A 12,035-nucleotide genomic window follows, 5' to 3' on the forward strand; every position below is an offset into this window, starting at 1 on the left:
GAATGGGCAACATGATTTCATTCTAACAGGGTACCAATCTCAATAAAATCCGTCTGCTCTTGGGCATTGCATTTGGGAAAACCAGCTAAACAGCACTAAGACCCACCTGAGCCTGTGCGATACAATGCTGTCTGTGATCCTTGGAGCTCCACGGTCCCGTGGTTTGGGCTGCGGTACACGGGGCTGTAGTAGGTCCTCCCCTCATATATAGGAGTGATGTGCAAGTCAGGAGACACAGCTGAACGAAGGTCTTGCCCAAGCTGGCTGTGCTGACTAGCGTAGGAACTCCGTAAGCCTAGAGGCAGGAAAATTACATCATTAAGAAATTGAGAAAATTGTGGAGAGGTTAAAAGACTTAATTAATAGGATCTAACCAATAGGACCCGATGTTAAGACTAAACACTAGACCTGGTGAACTTTACAAGAGAAGGATGCCAGCTATGAAAGGGATGTTATATACATTTTTTTGAGTTAAACTTTCTCTTGGCAGCAAAATAAAGGTAAATTTTGTAAGAAAAAATTATTGTGTGGTTTGATACTCTGAAATTCATTCCCCAACTGTAAGCTATTTTATGGTGGTGACCAAAGAGAGAATGCCCTCTTCTGTGGTTACATGATTTTCACAGTTAAAACATAAAAACAATGGTTCATGTCATTCTCTTTTCCTGCTCTGCAGAACTGGACAACCATCTCTTTGGGGGCAGGGCCCACCATGTCCCACGCCTCTTTAAACCTCAACATCTAAGACAATGCCTATGTAATAGTGCTTAGTGAAGGCTGAGATTCAAGAACACTTCTGAAATATATCTCTCAATTCACCCATGATTTTTCAGTAAAACATGAAACTTTATGTTACAAAATTTGGAATATTATCAATGAAGCAATAACATTTATTTAGTATTATGAGGTATTATTTTACTATTTGTTATCACTGTATTTTTCCTTTTTAAAAAAAACAAACATAGCTGTTTTTGCAGGAACCCACATACCAGATTCTTGTTTACCTTCTTTCTAGTGCAAAGGAAAAATACAAAGTTAGTACATTAACATTAGATCATTTGAAATATTCTTTCATTCAAATTGCTAATAACCAAAGTTTACACATGGGATTTGTGATAAAAAAAAGTACAGTTCAAACTCAAACATTTTATTTGCTTAAAGAAAGTGAATTAGTACATTCTATATTAGGATGCTCAGAAGTTTGTGATCTGTCATCACTAGTAAGGAAAATCTGTCACTTGGTAAGAATAGTAACTAAGGTTACATTCCAAATATGAGTAAGAGAAAGCACAAACATATCTGAAGTCAGCACTTACTTCCTTTTAAAAAGATTGCAAATAATTAACACAGTAACTAATTACAAAAAGATAGGTTCATTCATATCCTATTAGCTCAGTTAATCATATCACAACAAAAAGCAAATGGGCCTGAGTATGAGTGATAATGTTGCTTAGTGAGGAGTGGCAAGAAAGTTTAATACGTAGAGCTCCTGAAATGAATGATTATTACCTACCCTGGACAGCAAGGTGACATGGTAAGAAACTAAATGAACCAATGTGGGCATTAGCTACTGCTCTCCACTTGCCAAAATGACGATCAGAGGCTTAAACAATTATGTAATTGGGAGATTCTCCAGCCAAACTTCATTTCAAAACCAAGGAAACTGAGAGCCCAAAAGGAAATGTGATTCATCCCCATCAGAAAACTACCTCCTGGTAGGGCTGAGAGGAACCCAACACTGGACACAGTGAACCCTCCGGGTTCAATAAGACGTGGTGCGAGAGATCTGGAACTCGATAGAGCCCTCTGCGTTCACCCAGAATTAAAGGGCAAGTTTAGCCCACCAGGGGTCCATGGAAGCCAATGTAACTCTAAAGATGATACCATGATTGTTATCGTAAAGTTCTCATTTGGAGATTTCAGCTTTTCATTCACTGGCAGATTTCTCATTCTTCTTAGCAGAGGATAAGCTCCATTTCTTTATGGGATGCATTTTGAATGAAAGTGCAGGCATTGCATTTGTTAATGGTGATATAAAGTGGGCAGGTAAATGTACCTGGTCCTTGGTAATCTTTTCAATACAAGGTGCTATTTTAACACTCAATAAAGCCACAAATACTTGTGATTTGCTGTGATACTCTGTAGATCACTCAATACTTGGGCACAAACAAGCTGAGCAATGAATGCTCATGAAGTTGGCTGAACAGCCATGCCCTCAAACAAAGCATTTTGCACATAATCAGAATGTTATATTCTCACTATGCAAGAATCTGGCTGGATTCTTCACTGGAAACCATGCTATATGATATGATTTATAAATATTTGCAAGTATTTACTATAATTTCATGGGAAAGGAAACCAAATGAGCTTGTTGAGAACCATAAAAAGTATCCAGCAACTATTCACTTGTTATAAGATTATTAGTGAGATGAAATTGCTATATGTGACAGACTGAAATGGGAAATAAAAGCCTTAGAATTATAGTGAAATGAACATTTCATTTATAAATGTTCATTTCACTATAATTCTAAGGCTTTTATTTCGTGAGTAACATAATCTTTGTGAGTAACGTAACAGTGATGGCTACTAATTTTGTTCACCTGCTCATGCATGCAAACAAAACACACAGTCTTACAGATTTACATTTAAAAAATTATAAAATTACATAGCCTCCATAGATTAAGTAAAATGATTAAGTGTAGAAAGTCCACTGTAACTTAGTGTCTTTTAAACTGCAAGATAAGTAAATATGTTCCATAACTGTTATTAGAAATAACTTTTCCAGAAGCATTTATGCAAATTTTTTATAACCTTATCTCCCCCTCCAAATAATGGAAAATGCTGATCTACAAAATTATTTATCTAACCAATAGTTTCTATTTGCAATTCCACAAATACACATTAGTTTACCTATTACAATGACATATTCCCTTTGATTTAAAATCTTTATATTTAAGACATTGCAAATAAACATAAATTTATCTCCCAAATAGTATTTATATTCTCAAAATTTTTCTTGACATGCTATGATTTTACTGAAATGAGTATTTTAGGGCAGAGATATTTTTCTGTTGTAGGAAGTAATTTATACACATATTGTATCATCACTTAAATTATGATCACCAAATATCCAAGTGTCTGAATCTACTAGAAAATATTGCTTCAGGCTTATCAATTAACAGGTTATTAATCCTTTGAGATCAAGAACCATAATAAATATCATGATAAGCACATGGCTTTTGGAAGTAAGAATGAAAGAAAGGAATTCACAAATTAGGATCCACATTCAGAATAAGCAGGCAGGAGACAATGGGAAGGCAGAGCTTTCCTAGAACCTTTATAAGGACACCCTTTGCTTCTTTTAAAGACTGTAGTAGATTAGGGCAAAAAATCTGTGATAGGCTAGCTCTAAACATAAAGTCTAATTTCACCTGTGATGGCAGAAGACAGGCTTTGTAGACCAAAGAAGATCATCCCTCTCAGGGTTAAACATAGAGACAGTAATTGATGTGCTCACTTCCTTCCTGGGTTTCCACTTCACTCTACGGCAAACATAGATTTCTGCATAGCTATTCTATACGTACACTGGGGGGAATACAGAAATCCTCAGAACTATTTATCTTTTAAGGTTTCCTTGGGAGACAGAATTTCATAAATGATTCCTACCTCACTTTGCTGCATACTTTCAGAGGCAGGCCAGAAAATATCTAAGTCAAGTACACTCCTCTGATGACTGAATGAAAAAGAGGTGGTTTCTCCACTAGGAATTTCTTTTGAGCTCAAAATCTAGTTCAATATGAATTCTTCATGCAAAATTATTCAACTAGAAAATACCTTTCCCAGAAGCCATAAGGAAATGATATTAATTTTGCTATACAAAATATTAAAAACTTCTATAAATAAAAAATACCAAAAACAAAGTCAAAAGACAAGTTACAAAATAGAAAAAATACCCGAGAAGTATATTACTAGAAGCTAATTTACTTCAAGTATAAAAAGCTTTCATAAGTTAAAAATAGACAAAAAACCTAAACTTGCGGTTTGGAGAAAAGAAATAAAAAGGCTGATAAACATGTAAAATCTTCAACATCAGTCATAACTCGATAAAGGGCACTTAAAACAATGAGGTACAGCTTTTAATCTACGACATTGGCAAAGATGAGGCACTCTGACAATATGCAGTGCTAGTGAAGCTTTAGGAGAACAGATATGCTTAAACCTATTGGTGGAAATAGAAATCTGTGCAACTTCCCTGGAAGGCACGAGGTAGGATAGTATTTCTTTAAGAACAAATAAGCACCTAGTTTGATCTAGCAATTCTACTTCAAGAAATGGATCCCACAGTTATCTTAGTATCTATGTGCAAATATGCAAGACCAATACAGAACTAGCTACATACACGTTACATTGTTGTCTCTAATGCCTAAATATGAAAAAACCTAAATGTTAATAAGGAAGAGATAAAATAAATTATAACACATCTATAAAAATAGGGTCCTAGGCATCTATTGGCAGAATGGAGCTCTCAGACATATTAAAAAAGAAGATATACATATATATTATACATATTTACATGGTATAAGATATATACAATATATAAATATATAATAGAATCCCATCAGTATAAAACACAGTGATCTGTAATACATACATATGTAAATACATATGTAATACATCTGTAATACATACATATGTAAACACACATTCTTTAATTTTTTTTTTTTACCATTCTGTACATGTTAAAAATGTATTTTAAAACACTAACTAAGGATAAATTTCATTTTGATAAAAAGAACAATGCCTATACATTAGGTGGGAAACCCTCCATGAAAATACCCTGGAGGAAATGGCTATAATATCAGGCACCTTGCTGGTGTCTTTCTGACTTAATCCGAATGGCATTTGAAGGTAATCATAAGAGCTTTGTGCATTTCCCACTGGGATGCTAAAATCAAGGCAGTAGGTGAGAAAAATCCATATTCTGTATCATTAAAGCATTTCTTTTAAAAAAGCTAAATATTTCAAGAGATATTCTGATACCATTTTTTAACATAACTTAGAGGTTTGGATATAGGTAGGCCTACCTGGTGAACAATTTTTCATTAAAAAAAAAAAAAAAAACAAGCAACCCCCCACAAACCCCAACAAACAGCTTAGAATTCCAATCAATGTTTCTAAATGCAAAAAAAGTACTTTTTATATCCTAATATTGGGAGGGGGAAAATGCATTCATTGCAAAAGATTTCTGGTTGATATAAATGTATATATAGTTTCATGCATTAAGAATTATAGAGCCTGAAAGACAAGTCAGCCTGAAGTCAGCAGTATAAATTTTGAGATAAAACTATAAGCTTTTTCCACTTTATCATGCTCTGTTTCGGTGACGACTGCACAGAAGATTTCCTCACCGGGCTTTATGTAGTGCTGTCACCTTGAACTCACCTGTCAGGCTGTCTGGCCGAGGTGGAACCATCCTTTCGTAAATTTCATACTGCTGCTGTCCAAATTGTTCCATGTCGTGAACAGTCCTTTGCAGTGAAGGTCCCAGATGTTGTGGTACGGCAGTCATCCCTGAGCGTTTGGGGGACGACGACCCCACCTGGCCTTGGGATGGGGAAGCTACTCGAGTCTGTGCATCCATCAGGGTCAACGGGGACCCTACTCTGGCGGTGGTTTGGTACTGAGGGGTTGGTCCGTTGGGATTGGAGGTCTGCCGGGAGGTGACTGACCCAATCCGACGTACAGCTGTTGGGGACGCAGGTCTCTGTGCAGAGTATGGAGATGCTGCCCGCTGAGCAGGTAATGTGGTTGAGGAATATGCACTGGGGTTCAGTGGTCGGGAGTCTGTCACTGATGGAGAGCCAAATCCACTACCCAGAGAAGTTCTCAGTGACCCCCTTGAAGGAGACACGCCTGTGCTGATAACATAAGAAGGAGACTGTGCTCTAGATGGAACTGAACTAACTCTTCTCATGGCCCGATTGGCTACTGATGGCTGATGAAAGGGGGGGGGAAAAAAGAGAACGGGTTTATCCAGGGTTTTGTGTCCACTGTCATTACAGAACAAAATGCACATAGCTCACTACAGAACATGAATTCACTGCTCATTTTAGGCGTCTAAGTTTCTTTCCTTTTTATGCTTTAGAGCTGGATATTAATTTGTCCTTATTGTGCTTCTCTTGGTCTACTTTTTTTTTTTTGGTAGTTTAACCTCTAACTTTTTCCCCCTCAGAATCAGTTAATAACGAGAGATCTGAAGATACTTAATATTCCTTTTTCCTTTGTCTTTATATTTTTTACCCTCTTGCCTATGCATTTTCACAACAGATAAATGTTACATTGCCATTTACAACAACATGGATGGACCTAGAGGGTATAATGCTAAGTGGAGTAAGTTAGAGAAAGACAAATACCATATGATTTCACTCACATGTGGAATTTAAGAAAGAAAACAAATGAAGAAACAAAGAAAAAAGAAACAGAGGAATAAAAAACCAGATCCTTAAATACAGAGAACAAACTGGGAGTTGCCAGAGGGGAGGTGGATGGGGGGATGGATGAAATAGATAAAGGGAATTAGGGAAACACTTATAATGATGGGCACAGAGTAATATACAGAATTGTTGAATCAGTACACTGTACACAATTAAAAAAATGCTGTATTGCAAGTGTAAAGCGTCACTGGATCAATGTATTTATTTTGTTCCCTGTGAGTCAATTTTTTTGGCCATGGTAAGGCATTTGTGTAAAGCAAAACAAAATTTGAATGTACCAATCTAAATGTAGCTAGAGGAGTGTCTATAATTTTTTTGTCCTTATGGGTTGGCCCCATTAATGAAAGGAATGTGATCAAATGTGGAATAAATGAATGTCTGGATAGGGCCTGGGGTCCAAAGCACTCCTCTGTGTATCTATTCTCAAGGGACAGCTCAGTTGCACAGGTTGCCCCCTTGCAACCTAACTCTTCAGCTCTAGGAACAAAATCAACTTACCTTAAGTTAAAAAAAAAGAAAAGAAAAGAAAAAAGAGGTAACATGACCACTTCTAGGGAGATGAACAAATGTCTGTAGTTAAGATAATTATTATTCAAAAGTGTGACTTCAAACCAGCTGACATAAAAATTCACCTAAGCCGATTAACTCCTGTAAACAGTCTAAAGCTTCTCACACTTTCCCATCAAAGCATCCCTCATGCACTAGGAATATGATGATTGGAGAAGAAAAAAATAACATGCACTCTATTTTCGTTTGTTTTCATATAGAGATGTTTCTCAATACTTAAAAATCTCTTCTAAACTGTTGAGCCAAAGTGCCAAAGTCCTCTCCTGTTTCTCCTTTGGCACTGGGAAGCCTGGCCCATGGTAGTGTTACCTTCAGGGCTTCCTCTACAACATTATGAGAGGATTAGTGTCTGCCTAACTTCTTGATTATCTTGGCATTTTTCAGTTCCAGAGAAATCACTGGGTACTTCGACAGACTGTTATCCCCGCTGGTTACTACCACTCAGGATCCTACTGCTTCCATGAATTTTGGTACATGCTGGTGGATCGAAGTCCGTGAAGTGGCAGTGAATACGGGAGCTAAGGAGGTTTTACAAGTACATACACAGGCAATCTTTTTTTGACAAACAAGTGAGAAAACCCTAACTTAACAGAATGCCTACACTTCTAAACAACTTTCTATAGGCAAGAGTATCTATATTCTAGCAAATAAATGTGATTTCAGGGAACAATTCCAAAGATGAAGGCAAAGCATTTTGATTACAACAGGCCAGTGCCATTTTATTCAGGTGTGGGAATAGTGTTCTACCCTCTAGGACTCTTTAGAACATATTGTAGCTCTAGTATTTTTAGAAACGCATAATACCTAAGGCACTGCAACATTCTACCTAGTTTTCTAATACTCCCCCCACCCCACCAATATTCTTCCTCTCATGCCAAACTTGCTTCCTCTAGAAGAATTACTCTCCTATATCTGGAATTTATTAGAATTTACTGATACAAGCTAATAATTCCTAAATGTTCTTTTTACTATCACAGACTCTAATAACGTTAAATTGATTTCGCTACTTTGTCCATTCTATAAAATCAATCCAGAAAGAATACTTATGACAGATATTCAATTAGGGGGGTTATTTCGTCACTAGGATCTTGATGTTCTTGGCTTACCTGAACCAGTGTTTGTCCTTCAGCTCTTGAATTCCTCACCAAATGGTTATTAGTTGATCCTAGAAATGAATGCTGTGGTCTATTATCTGCTTTACTCAAATTCTGGCTGTTATGGAAACTCCCTGCTTCCTGGTATCCACTGTCAGAATAAGAATTCATTTGTGTTGAACTTCTTGAGTTACCCAATGATCCTGCAGGAATGAAACCAGCAGGAAACACCTTTACTTTACACTTCGGATGCTCATTTTCAAAAAGCGTATATGAAAACCAAATCAAATACTTAAAAGATAATACAACAGACCCTCACTTTCATGGAGAGATGTCTGCTCTGGTGAGTAGAGGGTCCCTTGTTCTGGCTCTGTCCTGATGAGATAGTTGTTGGGATGGACAGCGTCAGAAACTCTAGGTTTGTTTACACCAGTATTTGGCACATCTGTAAGAAGAGAAGTTTAAACAGCGAAATCTAATGACAGTATTACATAAAAACTTGCTAAAAAAAGGTTCAGATATTTGTACCTTCTTATAATCTATATGTTAATAAAAGAGTATTTTCATTGTAAACTGCACAGTGATTTACTCTTTTCTATATGGAAGTGTTCCATATACCCGTTTTATTAATATGTTTTCCTAAATTTCATGAAAGTTGTTCATCCTGATTACCACCCCAAGTGAACTTACAAACTATGTTAAATTAAAATCTGAAAACTGACCTTGTTCCTCGTTCCTCCTTGGAAAACTCACCACTCAGGTGAGTCCTCCAAGAGGACTAACAAACTCAGAACAGTAGCCAAGTGTTTAATAAAAGGTCCTCCATACCTCCAAACTTTTGAAATAAAAACTTGCATGGTGTTCACATTACTGAGTTTGGTAATGAAACCTCTGAAGGTAGAACTAGGCTTTTCTGTCATATTTCATGTTATCTAAAATCAGTGGAACTCAGTATGGAGTTTTCAGATTTACAAATGATGGAAACTTTAATTTTTTATCCATTTGCTTATCTTACTTGTATGTAGTCTCTTTCCAAACGAATACAGACAAATCTAACCTGATCCTTGTTTTCTCTAGCCAAATCAGTCTCTTCCATGATCTTATTTTCCTTCCAACTGTACCATTGTGCCATCTTGAACTTAAAAACAAAACTATTTACCTCCTTCCCTATTCCTGCCTTTTTTTGTATGCTACAGCATACAAATCGAGGTGGTATAATTACACTGCCTGTCCCCATTTCCATTCATATATGACCTCTTTTCTCCATTACCTTCAAAATATATTAGCCCATGTTATGATTATCTTCACAACTCTGTCTTTCCTCAAATTTAACTCTCAGGTTGCTAGTAAACATTTTTTCCAGGAATGCCGGCTTCACTATCTCTTCAAAGATTTATATGAAGTCTGTATCACACTCCGAGTCCAACACAGAGTCCTAAGGATTTCAATGTCTTCATTTGTTTTTCCTTTCTGACTTTCTTCCTTTAGCTATTTTTTAAGGCCCTAACTATGCAGCTATGTGAAAAGACAGGTGTGTGTGTAAGAGAGAAAGAGAGGGAGTGCCTGGGGAAAAGTAGCTTCAGAAAAATTTCCTTAAGGAAGTAATATCTTACCACAGGAGGCCAACTTGCCCCTTCTTTACTACACTTATACCTCCCTCCCCTAGAACATAAGCTCAGCATGATCAGGGACTCTCGTCTGGTATGTTTACTGTTACTTCCTCAGTGCCTAGGATGGTACATTCCACTCAGTAGGTGCCCAGTAAATATGTGTGGAACAAACAAATTCCTAGTAAGAAGAACAACTTCTCTTTACTGAATGCTGATTCATGCCTGGCATAGTGCTGCAGCTTTAAAATGTTCAATAAAGTTTATCTATGTAAAGCGAAGTGAAACTTTTAGGAACTGCTGATCAAGCTAGTTTGGAAAGCAAATACAAGGTTTATAGGAGAGCCGGGAGCCCCACTGCATTCTAAACCTTTAGCTCGACGCTGAATTCAATCCAAGGTTTTGTTTCTTAGCCTCCAGAAAGATTCACTGACATTCTTAATATAGGCTTTTAACGACCTGTCTCCTGATTTATTATTTGACAGGACATTTCTAGGTGGTAGAGTTCTGTGACGGTTCTGAATTCTTAAGCTTGGAATTTCAATAAAGATTACAGATTGTGTATGGTTTCCCTGGTACACACTGAAACATGATCTGAGTCTCCGGCAGGCTGATGATCCTGAAGAGTGATCTGCTTCATTTGTAAGTCTTGCGTTACAAGTTCCAGGGTTCCACACGCTCTTATATAGCACTTCTTGACGGAATTTTACGCAGGACTGAGTAAAATATGTAGTTTGCTAGGCTACTAGAGTTTTCTGTAGAACTGGAGTGCCTGGGAATAGCAATGCAAGGGTCGGCCTGAAGGCAGGGCTGTGCTGCAGTCCACCGGGGCTTTGTTCGTCCAAATGAAGCCCAGAGACATTGAATACGAAACGGCAGCAGACATGGAAGCACCCCTGCGGTAGCTCCAAGACTTCTCATACATGGAAAGGGTACCGTTTTTCAAAAGGAAGAGAGGTTTAGATAGTTCTTAGCTTCAGGTTTAGTACGAGATAAAACGTGGGACGCCAATACATGAAAGCTTTTGGCTTGGAAACACTAGGTGGCATGCAGTGTCAGGATCGGAGAACTTATCACCATGGAAACCAAAACCCATTAGAGTTCCATGTATGCCTCTTCATTTTTAAAAAACTATTAGGAGCTATTATTTAAATAGGAAAAGAGAAAGAGGCACCCTACAAATCTGTACCTCAGCAATTGTGTCTCCTCACCCAGAACATTTTCTCACAAACCATGTGGCAAACAATTGCGCTCATTAAACTCTTTAAGAGAAGCTATTTAAAATAATCTTGGGGCACTTGGACAGCTCAGTAGGTTGAGCGTCTCTTGATTTCAGCTCAGGTCATGATCCCAGGGTTGTGGGATCTGGCCCTACGTCAGGCTCTGAGCTGAGCATGGGGCCTGCTTGGGATTTTATCTCTCTCTCTCCCTGCCCCTCATCCCCACTTTCTCTAAAAATAAGATAAGTTAAGATAAAATAAATCTTAAATAGAACAAGCACAAATGGTGAGATACAGGATTCTATACTGGTCACCCTAATAAATAAAACTTAACAGAACTAGTATCTTAAAAAAATACAAAAACAAACAAAATAAACAAAATTACCCTGAAAGTAGTATAACCATGTACCCTCTCAATGTTAGTACCTATTTCTTATACTTTGAAATGCAATGCCTCAAACAATATAATATAGAAAAGGACTTTGAGATGGCTAACTAGAGTACTAAAATACTAAATTCCCGTGTCCCCCAAATCCAATTTGAAGATCTAAATAATTAGGTTTAGAGAACAGGATATAAACTTCATTTTAAAGATTTCATTTTTAAGTAATCTATACACCTAACTTGGGGCTTGAACCCACAACCTTGAGATCAAGAGCTGCATACTCCACCAACTGAGACAGCCAAGCACCCCTATTTTTTATGTTTAAGTAAGTTTTAAGAAGTTGATAGATAAATGAGATTAATCTAATATGAAGTACAAAACAACCAAATTTTAAACTACGAATGAGGTCTTCAGTTATTTCTCTATTTCTGTAATGAAGCCCAATGTAATCTACATATGCAAAGACAAAAAGATACTGACATCTTAATCATTAGAAGTTAAATAATTTTCAAAGTTTTACTATTATTTACTATTTTGTTGAAAACTTATAATTCACAAATTATATGCACATATATAAATGTATGTATGCATAGATGTTATACCTAAGGTAAGAAGACCCACTTCCTAATTACTGAATAAAGTATTCGTATTGTAGTATGGTAAAGTTC

The 12,035-nt window shown here is 36.9% G+C and overlaps 1 protein-coding gene across 14 annotated transcripts in view; it reads right to left on the reverse strand.

Moving 5' to 3' along the window:
- The window catches only part of PKP4 (plakophilin 4), a 238,285-nt gene that overhangs the window by 50,629 nt on the left and 175,621 nt on the right, over positions 1-12,035 (reverse strand). For 11 of the 14 annotated variants that reach the window (XM_078451272.1, XM_078451279.1, XM_078451273.1 and 8 more), the window contains 4 exons: positions 8,469-8,600; positions 8,168-8,358; positions 5,443-5,995; positions 107-295 (listed from right to left, as the gene is read on the reverse strand). In XM_078451272.1, coding sequence (XP_078307398.1) covers positions 107-295; positions 5,443-5,995; positions 8,168-8,358; positions 8,469-8,600 — 1,065 coding nt within the window. The remainder of the gene's footprint in view (positions 1-106; positions 296-5,442; positions 5,996-8,167; positions 8,359-8,468; positions 8,601-12,035) is intronic. The other 3 variants (XM_078451276.1, XM_078451274.1, XM_078451275.1) reach the window with 1 other exon arrangement.

This window comes from Panthera onca, chromosome C1 (assembly GCF_046562875.1).
Source record: "Panthera onca isolate mPanOnc1 chromosome C1, mPanOnc1 haplotype 2, whole genome shotgun sequence".
Lineage (NCBI taxonomy): Eukaryota > Metazoa > Chordata > Mammalia > Carnivora > Felidae > Panthera > Panthera onca.